Genomic DNA, 21,596 nt, shown 5'->3' on the forward strand with positions numbered 1-21,596 from the left:
CCAAACTTCTTGAGAAGCAAAACTAGTTTCTTGAAGACGGAAACAAAAATAAAGGCAACAGGAGAAAAAGGCGGTTAAAAAACAGGCGGTTTGAAAAAGGGCTGTAGAAAAGCGGCCGAGATTGGGACTCGGCGCGCTCCTCTTCTTTGTTTGCAGCTGGTTTTAATACCGTCGATAATTGGGCGGAGCTTTATTAAATCTGCTCTCGCGCAATTTCAATCAATACTGCTGGAGTGGCACTGTAGGTACAAGTGGGCGGCGGCCAGTGCTCGCCAGAACCCGACTCTAGAGGCGCCAGTAATGTCCGTTGCTTAGCTAGACAGCCGGGAACTTCAGAAGTCGCCGACCTTACTGACCCCCACCCACTTGAGAGCTAATCTCTTTTTAATAGGAAACGGTCGTCGGCCCCTTGGTCCCCGTTTCCCGCGGCCTTGGAGAGCGTCCGAAGCGCGCGACGCGCTGTCACCATTCCTAACCCCTCTAGACTTCCGATGGACACGGTAGTTACCGTCGAGAGGGGGAAGGAACCTACTGGCGCCGTAGGCGTCTAGCTTACAGGTACCAACGACGCGTGCTCAGATTCACGCAACATTGACACTTTTAATTGGGGTAGGCAGTGTTGAACTGAATAACTGATAACAACGAAATTGTAGTCTGTGCTTGGTGAGCTTCGAAAAAAGTGCGAAATTCGGGCGTCGTCAGAAGCAGCCTTGCAGAAATAATTACTTCATGTGCGCGCATCCTATTATTGCCCAGTCACTTCGTAGTGGCTAGATATTTTTTTCTTCTGGCAGTTAAGAATGCTCTGCAGCTCGTGCTGCGTTGAAAGCCGCATTCAGAACAGTAATTGTAGGAATGAAAACATCTTCGACCGAAGTCCGTCTTGATGGGTTTTTGAGATAGTTGAGAGGAAACTGACGCCAACCAATATTTTTACTTTTTTGCCCACCGTTTCGGGACCAACTTGGTCCCTTCTACAGGGGTGACTACAGTGTGCCAGCAGCAGCGGGGTGCTGCCTTCGCTCTGCCTTTGTTAGCCCGTGGCGCAGTGCACTAACGCACGACGAGGGAAGCGTTCCTGGAGTCCTATTCGTCGCCGCCTTTGTGAACCGGATGTGCCATGACTCCACATGTCGCCTCTTGAACGTTTTTTTTTTTCCCGCAGATTTTAAAGGTTTATTAAAACGAAATACAAATGAGTTGTAAGTTTCATAAAAAAGTTAGTACAGTAGGAGGTCCCAAAGTAAAAACTGTCTGGGGGACCTCCCATCAGGAATACATAAGAAAAGTGCACAAGTTTGGCAGGGGAGATGGAACAAAAGTATACAATTAAGTTAAAACCTATTAGTGTAATTTGCGCCAATGAATAAGTTATACAATAGTTAGCGGGCATAATTTAACAAAAATGGCATAAAACAGCAAAGCATAAGAGCAAGAGAAAGAACACAAAAAGACATCGGATAGCAATGGGCATTGAATAAATGCAGATATAAAACATAGGCGGAGGAAAAAAAAAAGAGGTTCCAGATGAGTAACAATATGACCGTTTGCTGTCAGAGTGGGGAACAGAAAATAAGATTAAGGCAAACTTAAGCATGGCATGAAGCTGAATGGGTTGATGAGAGATGTTTTTTTAGTAAAGTGTAGAAAGCGGACTGCGAACGTGCGGATTTGATTGCTAGTGGTAATGAATTCCAGGTTTTGATGGCGGAGAAAAAAGCAGTTTGTTTTCCATAATTTGTACTCACTTTTGGTAGAAGCATATTCTTTTGTTCAGATAATCTAGTGTTATTGCTATTAGCAAGGAAAGATGCGGAAAAACAGAGAAGTTGATTTCAACAAAATCACGCGTTTCTCTCGTCTTATACGCTCCCCGGGACCACGCAGCGGCAGATTTCGTCTGTCGTACCCGTCTGCTCGACAAGCGAATTTGAGCATAGCACGCCTATTTCAACAAAATCACGCGTTTCTCTCATCTTATACGCTCCCCGGGACCACGCAGCGGCAGATTTCGTCTGTCGTACCCGTCTGCTCGACAAGCGAATTTGAGCATAGCACGCCTATTTCAACAAAATCACGCGTTTCTCTCGTCTTATACGCTCCCCGGGACCACGCAGCGGCAGATTTCGTCTGTCGTACCCGTCTGCTCGACAAGTGAATTTGAGCATAGCACGCCTATTTCAACAAAATCACGCGTTTCTCTCGTCTTATACGCTCCCCGGGACCACGCAGCGGCAGATTTCGTCTGTCGTACCCGTTTGCTCGACAAGCGAATTTGAGCATAGCACGCCTATTTCAACAAAATCACGCGTTTCTCTAATGTCTTATACGCTCCCCGGGACCACGCAGCGGCAGATTTCGTCTGTCGTACCCGTCTGCTCGACAAGCGAATTTGAGCATAGCACGCCTATTTCAACAAAATCACGCGTTTCTCTCGTCTTATACGCTCCCCGGGACCACGCAGCGGCAGATTTCGTCTGTCGTACCCGTCTGCTCGACAAGCGAATTTGAGCATAGCACGCCTATTTCAACAAAATCACGCGTTTCTCTCGTCTTATACGCTCCCCGGGACCACGCAGCGGCAGATTTCGTCTGTCGTACCCGTTTGCTCGACAAGCGAATTTGAGCATAGCACGCCTATTTCAACAAAATCACGCGTTTCTCTAATGTCTTATACGCTCCCCGGGACCACGCAGCGGCAGATTTCGTCTGTCGTACCCGTCTGCTCGACAAGCGAATTTGAGCATAGCACGCCTATTTCAACAAAATCACGCGTTTCTCTCGTCTTATACGCTCCCCGGGACCACGCAGCGGCAGATTTCGTCTGTCGTACCCGTCTGCTCGACAAGCGAATTTGAGCATAGCACGCCTATTTCAACAAAATCACGCGTTTCTCTCGTCTTATACGCTCCCCGGGACCACGCAGCGGCAGATTTCGTCTGTCGTACCCGTTTGCTCGACAAGCGAATTTGAGCATAGCACGCCTATTTCAACAAAATCACGCGTTTCTCTCGTCTTATACGCTCCCCGGGACCACGCAGCGGCAGATTTCGTCTGTCGTACCCGTTTGCTTGACAAGCGAATTTGAGCATAGCACGCCTATTTCAACAAAATCACGCGTTTCTCTCGTCTTATACGCTCCCCGGGACCACGCAGCGGCAGATTTCGTCTGTCGTACCGTCTGCTCGACAAGTGAATTTGAGCATAGCACGCTTATTTCAACAAAATCACGCGTTTCTCTCGTCTTAATACGCTCCCCGGGACCACGCAGCGGCAGATTTCGTCTGTGGTACCCGTCTGCGCGACATCGGTCACTAAAAAACCAATTTCGCAATCGCCGCGGTCGTGCTTTTTCGCTTGGCGATCAGGCGACGGCCACTCCGGGCATGGCTGCTCTAACGAGCTGGGCGGTTCCGGCGCGAGAGCATAGCGGTAGGCGGAGGAGAATGTAAAAGAGAGAGGGTATGAATAGTCTGGCCACACTGGGTTTTAGTGCACAATCTGGCAACCTTATAGCCTGGCAACACTGGGAATAACGCAAGTCTGGCAACACTATAGTATGGCAACACTGGGATAGCAGACGGCGGGTACGTCTCACGAAATGCTACCCACACACTCACGTCTATGCGTGTGAGTAGAGTGTGTGCGAGTGAAGATTAACGTGAGTGAGTTGATGTCTTTAAGTGCGTGGATATGTGTGTGAAGAGTTTGAGTGGAGACGAGTTCAAGAGAGTGGTTACGTGTTTCGCGACGACGGTATCTACTTAGTTTCTGGGCTGTTGATAGCTGAGGGTAACATATATTCACTGCTGAAGGCGCTCGAGGGCGCGCGCAGCATTCCGGTGTCTTTGGAGAACCGTAGCAGAGGATTCCGCTGGCGCAGGAAAAGCAGCCTTTCGTTCCTCGGGCCCTTGATGAGATTTCGCTGTGCCAAGTCAGATAGAACTCAAGAACGAAGCAGCTTTTTCCCGTCTAAGGACCCCCTTCTAGCCAATGGTGCCGGCCGATTCTCATGAACCTGCCATTGTGAGAATGTATACAGAAAACGGGCATGACAATGCGGGGAGGGAGAGGACTAACCCCTTTCATCTGCATGAGTCGCGCATCATAGCCTTATTTGCTTTTGCGCCATTAAATTCCTTATACCCCTTTCATCTGCATGATTGGTGCATCATAGCCTTAGTTGCACAGGGCAATTAAAGTATAGACACTCACCACATATTCCGCATAAAAGCTTTGGCATTGTGGGATTCACCTTGGATGTTTTCATCATTTTCATGGTTTTTTTTGTTGCGGCAGTCTTGCACCTAAACATATATATATGTAAACACATGGAATGTTTTTCGAGAGCTGTCAACAAGTCAAGAATCCTTCCTTTGACGTGAGCTATCACGTCAAGTATAAATAAAGTGAATCCATCGTCACCTCTCAAACTGTATAGAAATGTAGTGAACAGCCATCCATACTTATTTACTTTGCTATTTAAAGCCCTGTTGTATGTTTAATTAGAATGTTGTCATCCTGGAAAACAGTGTAGCAGTTTGCAGAGACTGACCTGATTTTGTGCTTATTTACAGCTGCTTAAAGCAAAAGCTTAAACTACACATAGTGAAACCTTCATTTCACCATACTGAAAGAGCATAAAATTCAGTGGACCGTTACAACGATCTGCGGCCCCAAATATCACATACTACCAGAACTATGGCCTCAAGTAATATACTACAGGAAACATGGGTTATTATTACACTTTCCAGGCCTCATGAAGCATTTTATACCATTTGATTCATTGTATGTACATATTATTTAGCTATACACAGCAATGTTAAAACATTAGCATGAATGACTTTTAACACAGGTGAACTCCAGATTAAACACGACCATGTGGCATAATTTGCTTCTCTACATTAGTGATCAGCATCAAAAGCAAATTAGGAGGAATAAGAACAGAATAACAAAATTCCGCGATTCGTGAATATATTCCGCCGAAGAGAACACTATCTTACAGGCAGTCAAAGTGACAGGAACATTCAAGTCTGGAACAATCTACTCTGGCATGCGCGTACGCAGAGCCCGTTCACAGACCACCAGTGCTCGCTGAAATCGCAGCGTCCGGTTCCTATTCGACAATTTGCACTCAAACTTTGGAGCACAAGAATGTCACCGGTACCATGTAATTGCTTCTGTAAGTAAATCATGAGGCGATTCGCACACGTTGACGCTTCCAGTCATTTAATCGAAAATCTGCATTTATAACAGTCGTCAAGGTATACATACCAATCCTAAAAAAATGAATTTGTTGCCCAAAATTGGAAGATGGACCATGAATGAAGACAAAAGACAACAAAAAAAAAGTGCGTGCTCTCAGAAGTGCTAAGTGACGTTTTCTGAGGTGTTGGTCTGTATTACGTGAGACATCCAGCATAAGCAGTGCAAGTGTTAGTGACGTAGACAGTCTTGTTGAAATACAGTGAAATCTCGTTAATTCGAACTCGAAGGGGAGAGAGAATTTGTTCAAATTAAAGGACGCCTGACTGCTCTTTTCTTAATGCATGTGATGTTAATGGGATCCAATTGGCAATTCGAATAAGCCAGAAGTTCGAACTGAGCGAGTTCGAAATAGCTATATTCCGTTGTACTATCAAGCTTCACAGATATGCACTTCACTACTTAGATGCAAGACAAAACCAAGTGGAAGCACCTCAGAAAGGCTAATTTATTTCCGAGCTACAGCCTTTCTTAAGAGATCATGCAATAACTAAAGAAACCTTGCCGCGGCAAAGGCAGGCCCTCCTCTTGGCATGTTGCCAGCCTTCCTGAAGTACTTCCTCTTGCTTCAACCCCTACATCAAATTTGTGACACCCATCATTCAGCCCCACACCTTTACTTCAAATCACAGCAAATAAATAAAACGCTTCGTGTGACAGGATTTTATTCAGCACTGGACGTCTCCTTCATGCACAAGGCATTGAAGTCACAACCACGATGAATTATGGTCTCATTATCAGGCCACCTTGCGAGACATGCAAAACATCTCGATGCTGTTCATAACTGTGTTGCAGTGTAACAGACACCACATCATTATCGCGCATGCAATTACAGCCTTGCAAGTGTCACTCGCATTTGCTCACTACACGAAAAAAATGTGTGGACATCATTTGCCCACATTGCCGCTTGCCCGAAATCGCCGCACTTCACATCACTTGCATAATGGTTCTTGTTCGCAACAGCTCTTCAGCCAACCACAAATTTTGCGCTTGACCTTGTGCCATTAGCGATGGCCTTATGCAACATAGCTAAAATATATGTGAACGAATAGCCCCAGAAACTAACTGACAGTTTTCTTTTCATGTTCTACTCCCCAATTCAGACCCTGTCCAAAGATTATTTTGTTCAGTGCACGACCATACATGCAGCTAAGTATTGTTAATTGGTCAGACTTTCATATAGTGCATGCTTTCATAAACTTTTTTTTTTGTTCAAACTAAATTTGCTCCGCAGCGTATTTTGTTGTGCACTTTGTTGCTGTATGTCAGATGATGACCTGTAATTTCTGTAACGTTCCCTGAAGCAATCTTTCAACCTTTGGACTTGTAAGGAATTTGATTAAATAAACATATAAGTCGGCTGAATTTTCTCGCAAGTGTTCCAACATGCAAAAGCCATGCAGTGAAATGTATTATAAACACTCGGCAGTAATAAAAATAGGTTTTCTTGGAAGCAAAACTATAGACTTTCTTGTGTTGTGCTGTATGCCACGGGCGCGCCATATCAGAAGTCATCAGGAAGGCAGTTTCTTCAGAACATTTTGCTTCAGACACCGAGTCAGGCTTCAGTCTAAAATAATGCAGGGGCTTACATTTAAATCCTTATCAAGAGTAAAAAAAAAAAAGGAATACGGGCGCAGTTCTGAGGTACCTATTTGCCATATTACCGAACGATGACAGCGTTTAATTTTCCCGCCTACGAAGCACGTTGCTGCTGGAAGGCTACAACATACATATTGTCAATGTCGGTACTCTGCAAGGAAAGATGTCACAGCTGGCTACGTCTATCGCAAAACAAACAAGTGGCACATGTCTCGAAGGAGACCCTAGCACTAAAAGTGAAGAAATCTAGTTCGCACACTAGTGGCTAGTTAACGATTTTTCTACATCACTACAGCTGAGCAAATAGTTGAGTACGAGTTTTGTATTCGTTCGCACGGACGTCAGAAGATGGTTACGAACTACTATCGAAGTTCTACAGGTTTCACATGCTCTCTGCGATTAAGAACACTATCAAGCGATGAACAAACGCCCGCAACATCAGAACCGTTCATACACGCACGGCTCCTTACGGCCAGAATCCAGTACAGCAAACAACTACAGTAAATGAAGTCTCACAAATAATAGCAACCTTTCTGAGCTGCACTGCTCCGACAAAGAGAGGCAAATAAAACTTTTAGAATTGACACTGTGAACGATAATGTTGCTGCTGTGGTACTGAACTCTCTGTCAGAGCAAAAATGTAATTGTGGCTTTCAATGTGGAATAAGCTGTCAGCGCTGATGCTGTAGGACAAATTCATCTTCGGCTCATGAGGCAAGAATTCAAATTGTCCTGCGGTTTACGTCTTTGGCACGCACAATAATATACAACAACGCCTCATCACTGTCGAGCTGTTTGCTTCTCGCCACCTATCGATAGCTAATCGGTAAATTAATTTTTTAGCCGATCCCTACCAAGTAATGTTTGGTTTTCTCTGCTACTTGCAGCACACGCCCATAGCAATCCGGTTAACTGTACCGCTTAGAAATGGGATTGTGCACTCACTGTCGACTCTGGAAGGAACGGGTGACGTATGTTGACACGGCGACTCCATGCAAAGTTAATAATGCACCCACTTTGTGGCAACATTTGAATCTCTATAAGCCTACAAAGTGCTGCATGAACTGCTGCTCAAAGTATACACATCCCAAACAACCAGTTCCACATAAGAAAAATAAAAAAGCTGCAGAAAAGTTTGTCATTGTAAGTGTTTCAGCTATAAAATCAGTGCATCAATGGATACAAGTATGTGCAGCAGAGAAACGTGGCAGCCAAAACAACCCATACAAAAATGTGAACAGACATTCCACAGACTGTGTACAGGCTGTCTATGAACCGTCTAAAAAATTTTTGTAAGGGAAGGGCCAGCATAGGCAACTTCGGGAAGCATTTCATACGTGGGAAAAATAAGCACACATCTTCATAAATAGCATAAACTCCCAATTTCAATGACAAAGGAAAAACACGAAGAACGATGCATCTTGCCCTCATTTTATGATAGGCAGCACAGCGAACAGAACAGAATAGTTGTCGATCACTTTGCAAACACTCCTGAAAATGGTGTGGACACCACATAGGGATGGATGAACTGAGCCATTTCAGGAAACACCCACAACCAGGCCTGAAGTGTGTGTCCAAACTGGCACAAAATTTCGGCCGCACAGGTACACACACAAGACACAGTGCACAAGGCGGTGCTCTCCTCAGAGTACAAAAGGAAAAGAATGATTACCAGGTACGACGTCACGTGCGATTCACGTTCCAGCCAGAGATCACTATATACCCAACCGAGACCGCGGCAGAACTTCACGGTGCGGAGGAATCGGTGGTCATGGTGCTTGAAACATGACCGCAGTTCACAAACCTTAATCTGAACTTCATCATGGGACTTTGCATTACACAGCAGTGGCATCTTAAAGCAGCTGCACTGTATTTTTGCGAAGCTCTTTCACACTGCTTCACATGCGTTCGTCATTACGAAAGTATGCTGCTCTGCACACCTCGTACATAGACTTGCTCAGGGTGTAAATAAACTCTGTTGACTTTGTTCACGGGAAGGAAACTGGGAACCATAAGATTACATACGATGACTGCCACTGGTTCATACTCCATGCAGCAGCGAGTGGCAAGGAACGTTGGAATGCAGTTGCTGTGCCTGGAGCATACAGGAACCTGGCACTAACCTCAACTAAAAACAAAAACCAACAGCGGTGACCAGAGTACAAAAAAATAATGGCAAAGTTGAAGCGTGCAACTATGGCAAGCTCCAGGCAGTGCTGGAGCAGCCTAGCTGAAGAACTTTGCAAAAAGCAGGAGCATATATTCCTTTTAAAGAAATCGCTGCATACTAGCATTCCTAGGTATATAACAACGAAGTTCGGGCGAAGTATTGTGTTCCTCCATTTGCATGATTAGAACAGGACAGAATGAGAGAAAAAATAAAAGAACATGAGATTCCACTGGCTCTGATGCCACACAGCGGACAACTAGGGCTGGGGCATGAACAAATGCGAATTTAAGCAATGTGTTAGAAGCTTAGCTTTCTGTGTGAAAGGCAACAGCGGATCAAAGAGTGCGCACTGCTCAGGTCAAGTCAAATAAAATTTGTACCACGCAGTGCAGCCTGCAAGGTTTCTCACACAGTACAGTTTACACTAAAGTGCTTAATCAGAAACAAAGCTACAAGCTTTCGCTGTTTTTTTCTTTCTCTCTTGTGAACACTGTCTACTGTACTTCACAGAACCAATTATAAATGATTGGGGAAAAGGAGAAAATATGCCTCAAAACTTAGTTTTTCACTCTGACTGCTTGAATGCAAATTGATGTAACAAGCAACATTGAGGCCAGAAGAGCCACTGAGGAGCTGAACAACTTACAGAATGGATCGCTAATAAATAACGAAGAGAAACTGCAAACAGAAGCCAAACATAAAACGTAAGAAATCCTCTGCAATGATTATGCAGTTTTAACACACCTTCAATCACCGATACGCTAGAACCGAAATGGCAAGCCAAAGCAATGACCTCCCTGCAAAACCAACTTAGTGTTCATAAATGTCTCTGGAGTGTACACAAGGGTGTGATATATGAGCAGCATACTACTGTTGTGACTAGAAAAACTGATCACACAAGGGGCGAAAGCAACATTGAGGCCCGTGGCAGTAAATGATTATGTACACAACAAGCTTAACAAATAATTGGTTACATGATAATTAATTACATGAGCAAACAGGAAAACGTAGACATGATTTACAGCCATTCCTGTCAGCAACCAAGACTATGGCTAGCACAACCACCAGAAGAATACTAACTTCTTATCGAATTGTTGCACAGTTATTGTGCAACCTTTTTCACAACATAATTTTCCTGTCTTTAGGATATCAGCACTTAGGAGAACGAGTGTCTATGACTCGTTTTTGGCCTTTAGAAAAACCAGAGCAGCAAGTATGCATGTACACAAGGTACCTAATGTGAGCCGAACACAGCAATGATCAAATAGCATTTCTGTGCAGCACAGAAAATTCAGGAAAAAAGACATGTTCATGCGTGGCCATACTGTATTGCTGATGGGAATGTCCATGAAAACAAAAAGGCCTGACAGCGCATAAATGCGGTACAGCCCAACGTTTCCATCTGGATGTAGTTCCATCTATATTGACATGACCCTCATAACCAAAATGTAGATTTGGGTTACCAGGTGCTAACAAACTATTCACTAGGACATTAGCTACAAAAGTCAGCCCTGCTGTTTCATGTTCTTCAAAAAATACAACAGTCATGAATTCATGCTTTGCATGCCTTAAATGCCATACAAGCGGATGGAAATGGTATAGGTTGCTAACTGCTGTGAACCAGTAATAAAAACTGCCAGTGCGTACGCTCAGCTGTCATAAGCTGTTCCGGTCACAGTGCTTCATGTTTTGCACTGTACTGCAGTGACAAGGGTCCTCTCTGCTGTTCAGTACATTACAGTTTCCATATCATACGCAGCGAATATGACATTAACCTACAGTTTCTACCAAAGCCAATTTTGCATTACTCGATAGACTGCTGCATTATGTTAAAAAGAAAATGCAACATACACTCAAAACAGGAACGCACACATACCACAGCAAACAGCCGGCAATGGGCCCCTTCGTGCCTTTCTCAACATCCACTCTGCATGCTGAGCACAAAGCATCATCAGTGCTGCCCACCCCTGCACGACGGCGCCACACAGGCAGTGCGCTGCTCGAGGTCAGAGCGCAACCCCTGCAGTGAGTGCAGCAGCATGAGCCTGCGAAACTGCATCAACTCTTGGTGGAGCCGAATGCGCTGCTCACGTGAAGCCTGCTCCTCTACACGAGCTTCGTGCATCTTCTGCTGCACGAGGGCCCTCTGGGCTCGCAACCGCCGCACTTTGTCAGCCAGCGTCTCGGTCCTTTGTAGTTGAGAGGAGCACTCAGACAGGGGTGTCGTGGTGCAGCTTCCGGGGTCACAGGCCGAGTCGGTCTGTGGGGTGCCGGCGGCCTTCACCACCGTCACCACGTCGCTGCTGTCCTCCGACTGGAGGAAGTCCTCCGAGTAGGCCTCGTCGTCGCTGCTGGCGCTGCTATCGTTGTCGCTGATGCGGGTGCCGAACAGCGAACGGCCGCATGTCTGGCGACGCTGCAGTCTTGCCGACTCGGGTCGCCGCGTCGTCGCAGACGCCAAGCGCAGGTCGCTGGACCCGATGAGCGGCGACGGCCGCCGGTCCAGCGTCGACGAGGTGCGAGGCCGGAGCGGCGAGGCGCCGAGCAGCGAGGCCGCGTGGTGGCTGCTGCGCGCCGGCGGCAGGGATCCCAGCGAGGCCCAGTGGCCCCCGCGCCAGGAAGGCTCGTGCAAAAGCAGCGACGTCACGTCTCCGGGTTCGGAGCCCTCGGAGCCGGTGGAGGAGCGCGAGCCGGCCCAGCCGGAGTCGGCCGAGCTGCTTCCGCAGGGGCTTCGCGGAGACGCGATCCACGGGTTGGTCTTTATGCGACTGCGCTGGCGCGGCGAGTTGGCGTCGGCCGGCGACACGGGGGCCTGGTCCAGGAAGCTGGTGCGGATGTGCGCCACCGGAAGCTTGGTTAGGCTGCAGGCTTGCGGCTGGAGGGACACCGTCGCCGCGGCCTTCGCGTGAGGCTCGGGGCGGCCCGAGTCGCCGACACGCGAGCAGCTCTGCTCTCCGCTGTGTAGCCTCGGGGCCGCCGTCGAAGGTGAGGCTCGAGCGAGATTCTCAGACGGACCATCTCCGCAGCGGGGCGATCCTTGCTGCTTGGTGGGCGTCTTCTTTGCCTTCTTGCGCGACCGACCGATGTGCACCTCGACCCAACGGATGAGCTTCATGGTCGTCTTCCTCTGCGGACAAAGACATCACAGCACTGTATAAGTTCGAGCTGAATTTTTCGCACAGGGAGTGAGATCCCACCCCGTATCGTGTTGGACTGGCCTGCGTGAGGCATTTTCCCGCCGCGCGCAGCCGGTGCCAGGGCAGCCAAGTAGCTCCCCAGAAGCATTTATGACCCCGAAGGCGAGGAATGCCACGCACGTAACGAACAATGCGCACGTTTGCTCCAGTCTCCTCTCGGTGGTGCGGTGCATGCGGACATTTGCACTGTTTACATTGGAAAGTCAGAGCACGTGCTATTCAGACTGTTGCGCACACGCGCAGAACACTCGCACTGATTTGCATATCGTACGCGCATGGCCCCACACGCACACAGCAGCACGGCGAATAATACAACAAAGAGCGCCGGGAGGGGGCTTATGTGACCAAGTCAGACACTGGGACAATGGTGCTGCGTTCAGCTTCGCAGTGAGCGTGCCGACCGACCAACTGTGCATACGGCCGCACATGACTTAGCAGCCTTCCCGGAAGCCTTAAAGGGACCATGCAAAGAATTAAAAGCCGCTTGTAAATGTTAGAAGTGATGCTCAGAAGCATTGACACCAAGTATGAGTCTTCGGAACTCAGCGGGCAATTTATTATGAATGTTTAAATGCCGCGTTTTTTAAAATTCGCGGGCCGTTTGGTGTCTTCGTAGGGAGCCATTTTGAAACCAAAATCGGGAAAACAGACGTCACTAGCCCCATGACGTCGGCAGGCCACCACAAGCTGTCATTCGCTCGAGCCGCGGCAGCTACGACGTCACGGGCACACTTCCGGTAGCGGTGAAAATCGTCTGCTCGAGCCGCCGCGCAACCCCCTCGGGCAAGCGCGAGCCAGGGCATTGCCTTCACGCATGTGTTTTCAATTTACCTCTGCCGCCTCTTTCTGTCGCGAGTTGGGGAGCCAAGAAAGCGGAGAGACGCTGCTGACGCACGCTGCTCCCACTGATCTCCACTAGGTGGCTGGATGCCGCATTCCCGCTTTCCGAGACGAGCGCGAGTGAAGCCACCGGAAGTTGGACCGCTTGTCCCGGAAGTCGGGTGTCTGCTGTGTATTTCAATGCAAAAAGTCGTGTCTTTCGCCCTTTCGTTCTCAGTTTTTTGCGTTGTTTTCGTGTGATGTCTGCTGTTATATGAAAGGAAGAAGCAAGCTGAACGCGAGAAATGTGAGCATTGTGTGCAGAACCCTGTAATTTCTGCGAAAGCGAAGAAAACAGGCATGCAGGTCTCAACCTGCCTCGGCAAGGGGGTACGTGCATTAAACACTATGTTCTTGCCTGGTTCGTGTATTCCGAGCGTAAAGGAGAAGTATTGGAAAGACGATGAGGCTAGGTCACCTTAAAACCGAATTTTCGTGCAGTAAAGAAAAGGCAAGCGCGAGAGGAACGACTGACAAAAAAGGCGAATGGTGCAGTGCGCGTGAGAAGCGCTGTTAGAAGTCAACTGCACCAAGCACCACGAATTAAAGACCATTCAGGCTTAACTTGCTACAACACGAAACAGTACATGACACGCTCCGTCGAAAAAGCAGTACCATACCTTTTGGAGGCGTTAATGTGAACCAACCGAACACTGTCGACACCTCACAAGATAGTAGCCTAGCCCTCGCTCCGATTCGGTCTAAACTTAATTCGGTAAAATGGTCGCTGCAAAGTAAGCTGCCTGGTGAATGTTTGAACCTATTCTTTCTTATATTTATCCCCCATTGATAGCATAACTTGGGCTTGAGCGTGGGAACAAGCATCGCAGTAAAGAGCACAGTTGGCGAAGCTAGGCAAACGAGACGACACCGAGCCGAGTAGACGAGGCTCCATACTTGCTGTGCGTAGCGGCGTCCTGTCGTCTGCTAGTGTCACCCCATTGAAATGCAATGGGCCCTTATTTTTGAAACGTCCTTCCCGAAGACTTCGCTGGTCTCCTCGCTCAGTTGGCGGCGCAAAAGGTAGGCATTGTCATGGAAAAAGACGAGAACGGCGAAAAGACGAAATGCTAAGTGGGAAAACAAAACTGGAACTGAAAAACCGTGCTGAGCGCCGATTTCATGCACTGCCAAAGGCTGACTTCCGGGACAAGGCCGCTTACTTCCGGTGGCTTCACTTTCGGGCGCCCGATGTAGGGTGCCTCGATGCCAGCGCCGCCGTACGGCGGCGCTGGCATCGAGGCACCCTAGCCCGATGCGGCATCCAGCTCCCCTAGTGGAGATCAGTGGGCGCGTTAAGTTAAAGGACTCGAGCGCGCTCGAGTCGTCAGAGTGCGCTCCAAGTAAGCTAAACGACCACAACTGACTTCCGGTGTGTGTTTGCAGAGCGCGCTCTACGCGCTCCGCCCTCGACGACGGTGTGCGGGAGCGCGGGTCTGGTTTCGTCTGGCGACGTGACGTATTTCCGGGTACTATGGTGCTACTTCCTTTTTGGCGCCTTTCGCGGTTAACGGCAGTTATGGCTGCGCGGTCTGTGCTCGTCGTGAACACAAACACAGGTACGTACGTAAACTGTTGCTATAGTTCGTCGGTGACCTTGTTTTAATCGTTGGTGCATTTGCAGGGTTCGTACTTGATACGGCTGCTGCGACTGTAGGACCTGACTTACTTGAGCTTTGCGGAGATGCGGCGGGCACACGGTCGGATGTTTACGCGGAAACCGCTCAATGCGACGACTCAGGTGTGTATGAGTTTTTAATGCCTTGTTTCGTTCTTTGAGCCATCAAGAGTGTTCTGTTCGTTTCCAGAAAACGAGCAGTTACGAGCGACAACTGCGGGAATCTTGCGTTGAAAATCTAAATTCTTGCTTTTGCCTTGTGTTGCTGGCGTAGCGCAGCCAGCTTTATTGTAAAGCTGTAGCTAAGTTTATGGCACGTTGTCGAGCGCGATGTGTTGTACGTCGCCGCACTTAGCGAAAATAAGTACAAAGCGCGTTCGGAAATTCATGAAATCGGTACTTCCTTCAAACGTTGTACTTGGTGCAGGCAAACGCTCGTTCTTGCCAAAGTGCTTGCAACAGTAGGGTTCTTGAGAGAATATTATAATATATGAAATCTGTTTAAATTTCTTGAGTTGCATTTTCACTGATAGAAATTGTGACATGATATGAATTTTCACTTTTTGCCGGGTTAATTCTCCGCTGTACTCGCACACAGGCGGTTATTGGAGGTATTCACTGCCACTATTTTTGACGCACAGGGTGACGAAGACCTCTTTTTTTTGTCACTTTTTTAGCGTCAATTCTTAAATGAGTCCTGGTGTAGGCTGATGTACACCATGACTGAATGACTTTTACAGAGGACCAGTTTTCCCTCTGGACTGCTGAAAGTGATGACTACGACCATAACTACAACAGTTAGTAAAGCCTCTTTTCTTTGAATTGAAATGGTTTTCATGCTCTGTTACTAATCTCTTATGCGGGGGCTTAAGCTGTAGCTCTCCTTTATGCTGTAGGTCTCCCAAAAGGAAGTTCAAGTTGGGTACACGCCGAGGTACTTCTCCTGATTTCATCTTATGAGAATCATAAAGAAGACTTCAGTGATAGAAAGAGAAAGAGGAAAGACAATTGGAAACAAATTAGTGAAGAAATGTGCAAGCACGGGTACACGCGAACTGCTGCGGACTGTGAAACGAAGTTCAAAGGTCTCAAACGCACGTATGACAAGCACCGCCAGCACAAGAAGAAGAGTGGAAGAGAAAGAAAGGAGTGGCCATTTTTTCAGGTGATGGATGACTTGCTTGCAAATAACATAGACTACCAGGCTCCAGTGGCGTCAAGCCAGCTCCCACAGCCCTCCACCTCAGCTGCCTGCGCATTAGCTGTGGCCACCCCGGGCAGCATGAATGAACCACCGACAACAGAAGAAACTGTGCACTGCGAAAAGAACTCAAGAAATGATGGTGCTCCGGACCAGAAAAGCAAACCAAATGCGAAGCGTCGTCGAACACCGGCTGGTGTATTGGAGGGAATTCTGCTGAACTTGCACTCATGGCAGGATGAAGAAAGAAAAAGATACCAGCAGCAATTAAAGATGCAGAGGCTTAAACTGGGTATGCTAAAACGCCTCGCAGCACTGGATTAGCAGCAGTGAACTTTGTGGTGTTCTTTTTGTGTGTCATGTTGGGGCAAAAACTTTGTTCATTTTGTATGCGTTTGCTGTTTGTATACTGTGCAATTTCTCAGTTTATATTCTAGTCAGTGAATGTGGTACAGGCCTGTCCCGCCCAGTTTAGTTTTTATTCAGAGAAAACATCCAGACACTGTGTTTAACATTTTATTGCCAGTGAGAGTTCTTCTGGCCAAAAATGATCAACTCATGTACACAATAAATAATTTCACCGCATAGAGCTTGTGCGTGTGATGCATCTTGCATGCATAGTACTTCGGGACTGGAAGTACCCTACCTGTTGTAAACCTTAACACTACTTTCTGCACAGAAAGCGTGTTATTGAAACCCTCTTCATTGCAGCGTGGCTGTCCGCAGGCTCTGTGTCCTCATCATCAAGAGGTGGATCTTTATCACTCTCTTCCTCGATGGTGCTGTCGTCGTCACCGAATGTGTCTTTGCATTGAAGGATTATGTTGTGAACGAGGCACGATGCCACAATATAGTTGCTCATTCTCACAGTGGGTTTCATGTCAAGGTACTTAAGCCTTCGGAACTTTCCTTTCAGCTGAGCAAAAGCTCGCTCAATTACTGACCTTGCCGCCCCTAGCGTTTCATTGAACTTGACCTCCTGTGTTGTCAAGTGGCCATTGTTTCTGTACGGCCGCATGAGACCCATTGACAGGGGATAAGCTGAATCACCTGGAATATGAAAATTCTGCGGCAAGTTGCCTACTACCTCTTCAAGGCCAGATGTGGCGAAAACTCTGGCATCGTGCATCCGTCCTGGGCTGCCTGCGTGTACATTAGTGAATATCATATTGCTGTCGCAGCAACCCTGCAAGATGACTGAGTGGAATTCCTTCCTGTTGTAGTATGCATCTTGTTCGTTTTGTTCGTTTTGTTGTTCGTATGCATCTTGTTCGCATCTTGTTCGTGGACGGATGCAATGTGGCATCCGTCCACAGCTCCAACAACTCCTGGAAAGCGCCATTTTCGGGCAAATTCCCGAGCAACATCTTGCAGGTTTGCAGGCCAACGGATGAGTTCTTTTGCAGCACGTGCCCAGACCTCTATAATGCGATCTGTTAGATAAAACAGTAAGCCCTTGTTGATCCCAAATCTATCTGCCACTCCACGAAACGATTCCTGGTTGCCCAGCAACCACAATGTCATCAGGACTTTAGTTTGCAGAGGTATTCGAGGTGCCCTCTCCATGATGAGCCACTCTTGCGTGATTCTCAGCAGCACCTGCATGGCAACCACAAAGTTTTGAATGTCCAGTGGTTGCTGCTCCTGCTCAAGATATGAGCTTAGATATAATGAATTTCATCAGCAACAAAATGGGCCAGTGCATTTTAAGATACTAGCTCACTGCAGTTACAAAATGTATAGAAAGTGTTGCCCTTTTACCGTCATAAAGTAACTCACGAGCGTGTTTAGTGCTTGCTTGTGCTTAGGGAGCCACTGGGGCCGAATTATGGATCGCGCCCAGTCCAAAATAATCTCAAAACCGCTCTCGCTGCCCCGCTCCTATTGGTTGGCCGCGACGCCGGTCACCCAAATCATACAGCATTCTTAATAACACTCGTATTCGCCATGGTGGACAAACAAAATTGTAGCAAAACTGTCAGCTGGGCTTGTTGATTTATAGTTATTAAAAGCTGTTGCAGCGCTCAAGGACGGCACACAGTGAAGCACAGCACCATCCTGTGCTTCTCTGTGTGTCGTTCTTTAGCGCTGCACAACAAAATTGATCGCGTCGTTTACCTCGAAGGTGCTTCGGGTCATCCGGAAATGCTCCTTGAACTGCATGTCTGTGTACCGAGGTACTACGTTGAGTACGTATCCTTCAATGCCACGGATGCTCCTCTCGGCGATTCTGTGGTCTTCATACGAAGAGAGCAAAGTTAATATTCTGTAATGCGATAAAGCAGTGGAATCTTACCTTGAATGGCAACACGGGCAGCTTGCAGCATGAAGGTAAACCGCTGCTGCTGCCTGCGCCTACGGGCGTCAAGTTCGTCGAGTTCGTCGTCGTCTAGCAAGAATTGAAGTAACTTGCGCTTGACTGCTGCCATGGTCAAAATGCGCGCGAAATATTGCCCGGAAACGGAAATGGTGGAAACGTCAGGTGGCGCGCTCATGCGTGCACGGGAATCAAATGGCCGTTAAGTTGCGCTCCGACTGAGCTCCTAGGTGTCGCGCTCGAGTACTCCGCCTCGGAGCTCGGAGCAGGCTAACTTAACGCGCCCAGTGGCTGCTCCTCGGGAGTGCGACAACCGGAAGTCGTAAACCGAACGTCAGGGAATGACGTATACATGGGCGGAACACAGTCCCGGAGCTGTTTTCTTTTTTTTTATGGTGCCCCGCGCGTACGAGTTGAGGGGGGAGAGGAGGAGCGTGATTTTTAATCGCCTATAACTTCGCTGTTATTGATGCTAGCTCAAAAATTCTTGCGCTGGGGTGACGAGTGATGGATTGCCTATCTTTACGTAATCTCAATTAATTTATTGCACAGTCTTTAATTCGCGGGCCAACTGCGCGGTTACAGCGTGTGGAAAAATTTCCCATTCCGTCGCTCCTGTGCTGTGTGAGAGCTAGCCACGTTAATTATAGTAGGTGCAGGCTCGAGAGCAACACTCCTCATCACCATCGTCTACGCCAGATCCAGAGATTGTAGGCATCATCGCCGCAACAAGGCAACGAAACCACATCAACCCCTTTGTCATTAGGAGATGTCGCGCTCACTCCGGTTACGGGCGTACGGATTCATTCTGAACCTACACACTTTGTCGGCGGGTCGAGCAATCCTTGGCAGCGTCCCTTGTGCACCACAAAGTGAGGATCGACGACATCAATGTGGCTTCAAGTGTAAGCCAGGTGGGTGCGGGGAGTGCGCCGCGCGGCGTCGCGAACAAGTGCAGTTACGCATGCCGGCGTACCGAAAATTCGGCGGCACCTTACAAAAATTTATTAACAGTTCATACACTCTTGTCAATAAAACATATTGACTTTCTAAGGAAAATCATGCATAGACTAGGCTATATACAATACAAATCCTGTAGACAGTCCACTGACAGTCTATAGATTTATGGTCATACACTTTTACTGGACGTACATCTGTAGACTATGAATAGACAAAAGGAAATATCTATAGGAAGGCAGTATCGAGTCTATAAGAAGTCTACAGTAATTCTACCGAGTATGAAGCAAGGGAAAGCGCTTCGCGCGGAACGATGGGCGCCGACGCGTCATGTCAGTGCCCAAGATAGCGGCCTACACGCTCGCGTTGAAGAGCCAGATCATGCCGCCTCCGAACAGCTAAACGGGCTGCGATGGGCTGCTAATCCTAGTAACGTTCAAACAGCGTAACGGGGCCAAGCAGGCCCCTTCAAAGCATAACGTGCCTTCTCGAGGCTTGATCCCGCATTCAAATCGCTCAAGTTCATCGTCACCAGACAGCGCCAACCGCGCTTCCCGTTCCGCTGCGGTTGAAATACCCTCTCGACTAAGACTGCTTTTTTTTTTTTTTGCTGCTGATAGGAGATTAGTTAGGCTCCGGTAGGCCTGGCAAGACCTGCTAGCAATGAGAGTAAGTGCACTGTGCTAATTTAAACGCCTTGCAAACGTCTGCAGCGGCCTTCTAAAGGGCACTCCGCAAAAGATCCTGGTCTTAACGACCTGAAGCCATGATTGGGACTTATGCAGTGTTGAGACCGCTCAGGTGTTACACGCGCGGGTCGTTTTGCACCGCTTGATGCGCCCGAGCGGATGCGCGAAGCTCCGACACACGACGCCTCTTAGGTGGCGCAGTTAAACGCCTCAGTGCCTGTGACGCTTCAATGATACGGCCTGCCGCGCACATCCAAACACACCCAGCCTTCTGTATACAATGGAAGCCCTACGCCTGGATGCACGTCGGGCTGCTCACCTTTAGAATGGCCGAAGCAAGGACGCAAACGCAGTCAAGCACATGCTCGAGTCCGTCGTCGTGCCGTCACCGTTCCGAAGTCCACTAGGGAAAAGAAAGAAAAGGAAACCGGCGTCCATGCAAATACTGCGACTACTCGCGCGGATACAGGCTGTGTCAGAGTAGATAGCATTGTGTCGACTCTTTTTCCGCTGCCGCTATATGACCGCGCGGGTTAAGTTCTTGTCGCTGCTTGCATCGCGAAAGTGCAAGATTTCTATCCTCCTGCTCTGATGCAAGATATGGACACGTGATTTCGAAGTATGCATGTATGCCGATGTTCGCGACATTTCCTCGCAAGCGGCGAGAGCGGCCAATTGAGATGAACAGATATAATATAAACAAGGGTTGACCGCCAGTCGCAACAATTATGTTTTCATAACCGTCCACTGTGGACGCCAGTTTCGTTGTCCGCTCTGTTTCTTCTTCTCTTGCGTACTACGTTCGCACGATAAACAATCTGCTTTCTTAAGCGTACACCACACATTCACCGGCCCGGTGCCTTCATTAGAGGACGAACAACATTCTCACTACAGCGACAAACTTGATCGAGTGGTCATTTCGGCGCAGCCTTTCTATAGGAACCCTTCTATGAGCCGCAGCCGTTCTATAGGAACCCTTCTATGGGCCTGCGCACCAGAACACAAAGTAAAAAATTCTCTGCCTCTCCCGTAACCGAGAGTAGAGTAAGCATGAAATGTTTACGGGCATAACACATTGCTTGTAGATGGTGCTATCTTGAAATGGGTCGAGTGTTCAACACACCACTACCACATGTCACACAAACTGTGCACTGGTCCATGTGGACGCATTCGTTTCCTCTGAGTGTCTGGGGAACCTCTTCCGCCCTGCCTCGTCAGCTGTATCCGGTTTCTGTTTGCCTTTCATCTTTGTAATCGTTGTTTTCGTTCCTCGGTTATTTGTACCACTTTGCCTATGTGACACTGGTGACGTCACCACTGGATTACGTCACATATAATTGATGACCAATAAAAATTACTAATTAGTGACTAATTACTGATTAATGACCAAATACTAATTAACAGCTAACTAATGACGCTGAAGCTTCGCCTTTAGGAGTGGAATGCGACAGCGTGTTGTAGCGCTGCCAGGCAGTCCACGGAACGCCACCACCCGTTCGGCGCGATGCCGTGCCCTTTGAACGCAAGGCTTTTTGAGGAAAGGAAATGGCGCAGTAATTCTCTGTCATCTCGATGTACACCCGAACCGCACCGTACAGGAAGGGAGGAACGCCACCACCCGTTCGACGCGAAGCTACCGGTGCTTGTATACCGGTCCTGTAGGAGGGCTTAGAGAGTCTCGTTAAATTTCGTACGGTGCCC

General features: G+C 48.1%; 3 protein-coding genes and 1 long non-coding RNA gene across 5 annotated transcripts in view; 2 read left to right on the top strand and 2 right to left on the bottom strand.

Annotated features, from left to right (window-relative positions):
• Nucleotides 1–3,609: 3,609 nt before the first annotated feature.
• The window catches only part of LOC149358332 (uncharacterized), a 65,162-nt gene continuing 47,175 nt past the window's right edge, over nt 3,610–21,596 (top strand). Inside the window, exon 1 of the long non-coding RNA XR_016288663.1 lies at nt 3,610–3,661. This is a non-coding gene — a long non-coding RNA (uncharacterized LOC149358332). The remainder of the gene's footprint in view (nt 3,662–21,596) is intronic.
• LOC149358333 (uncharacterized) overlaps nt 5,914–21,596 on the bottom strand; it is a 33,519-nt gene continuing 17,836 nt past the window's right edge. For both annotated transcript variants that reach the window (XM_089570387.1, XM_089570386.1), the window contains 2 exons: nt 20,215–20,298; nt 5,914–12,164 (listed from right to left, as the gene is read on the bottom strand). In XM_089570387.1, the coding sequence (XP_089426513.1) occupies nt 10,989–12,152 (1,164 nt within the window). In that variant the 5' untranslated portion in view covers nt 12,153–12,164; nt 20,215–20,298 and the 3' untranslated portion in view covers nt 5,914–10,988. The remainder of the gene's footprint in view (nt 12,165–20,214; nt 20,299–21,596) is intronic.
• LOC149358334 (uncharacterized) lies at nt 14,633–16,960 on the top strand. The gene is made up of 4 exons (XM_089575275.1): nt 14,633–14,672; nt 14,738–14,854; nt 15,472–15,528; nt 15,628–16,960. The coding sequence occupies exons 1-4, from the start codon at nt 14,633–14,635 to the stop codon at nt 16,254–16,256; spliced, it is 843 nt and encodes a 280-aa protein (XP_089431401.1). The 3' UTR covers nt 16,257–16,960.
• Nucleotides 16,273–18,532, bottom strand: LOC149358335 (uncharacterized). The gene is made up of 4 exons (XM_089568817.1): nt 18,229–18,532; nt 18,051–18,169; nt 17,210–17,531; nt 16,273–17,174 (listed from the first exon to the last, which is right to left on the bottom strand). The coding sequence occupies exons 1-4, from the start codon at nt 18,425–18,427 to the stop codon at nt 16,597–16,599; spliced, it is 1,218 nt and encodes a 405-aa protein (XP_089424943.1). The 5' UTR covers nt 18,428–18,532; the 3' UTR covers nt 16,273–16,596.

Source organism: Amblyomma mixtum, chromosome 2 (assembly GCF_055824585.1).
Source record: "Amblyomma mixtum isolate Tamu chromosome 2, ASM5582458v1, whole genome shotgun sequence".
NCBI lineage: Eukaryota > Metazoa > Arthropoda > Arachnida > Ixodida > Ixodidae > Amblyomma > Amblyomma mixtum.

Excerpts from the sequence above, each read along its gene's own strand:
- LOC149358334 (XM_089575275.1), top strand. The coding sequence starts at position 14,633 with ATGGCTGCGCGGTCTGTGCTCGTCGTGAACACAAACACAG. Across the intron at positions 14,673-14,737 it reads CGTCGTGAACACAAACACAG|GGTTCGTACTTGATACGGCT; the intron begins GTACGTACGTAA and ends GTGCATTTGCAG. Across the intron at positions 15,529-15,627 it reads CTACGACCATAACTACAACA|GTCTCCCAAAAGGAAGTTCA; the intron begins GTTAGTAAAGCC and ends TTTATGCTGTAG.
- LOC149358335 (XM_089568817.1), bottom strand. The coding sequence starts at position 18,427 with ATGAGCGCGCCACCTGACGTTTCCACCATTTCCGTTTCCGGGCAATAT. Across the intron at positions 17,532-18,050 it reads TGACCCGAAGCACCTTCGAG|GTGCTGCTGAGAATCACGCA; the intron begins GTAAACGACGCG and ends GTTGCCATGCAG. Across the intron at positions 17,175-17,209 it reads TGCATCCGTCCACGAACAAG|AAAACGAACAAGATGCATAC; the intron begins ATGCGAACAAGA and ends AACAAAACGAAC.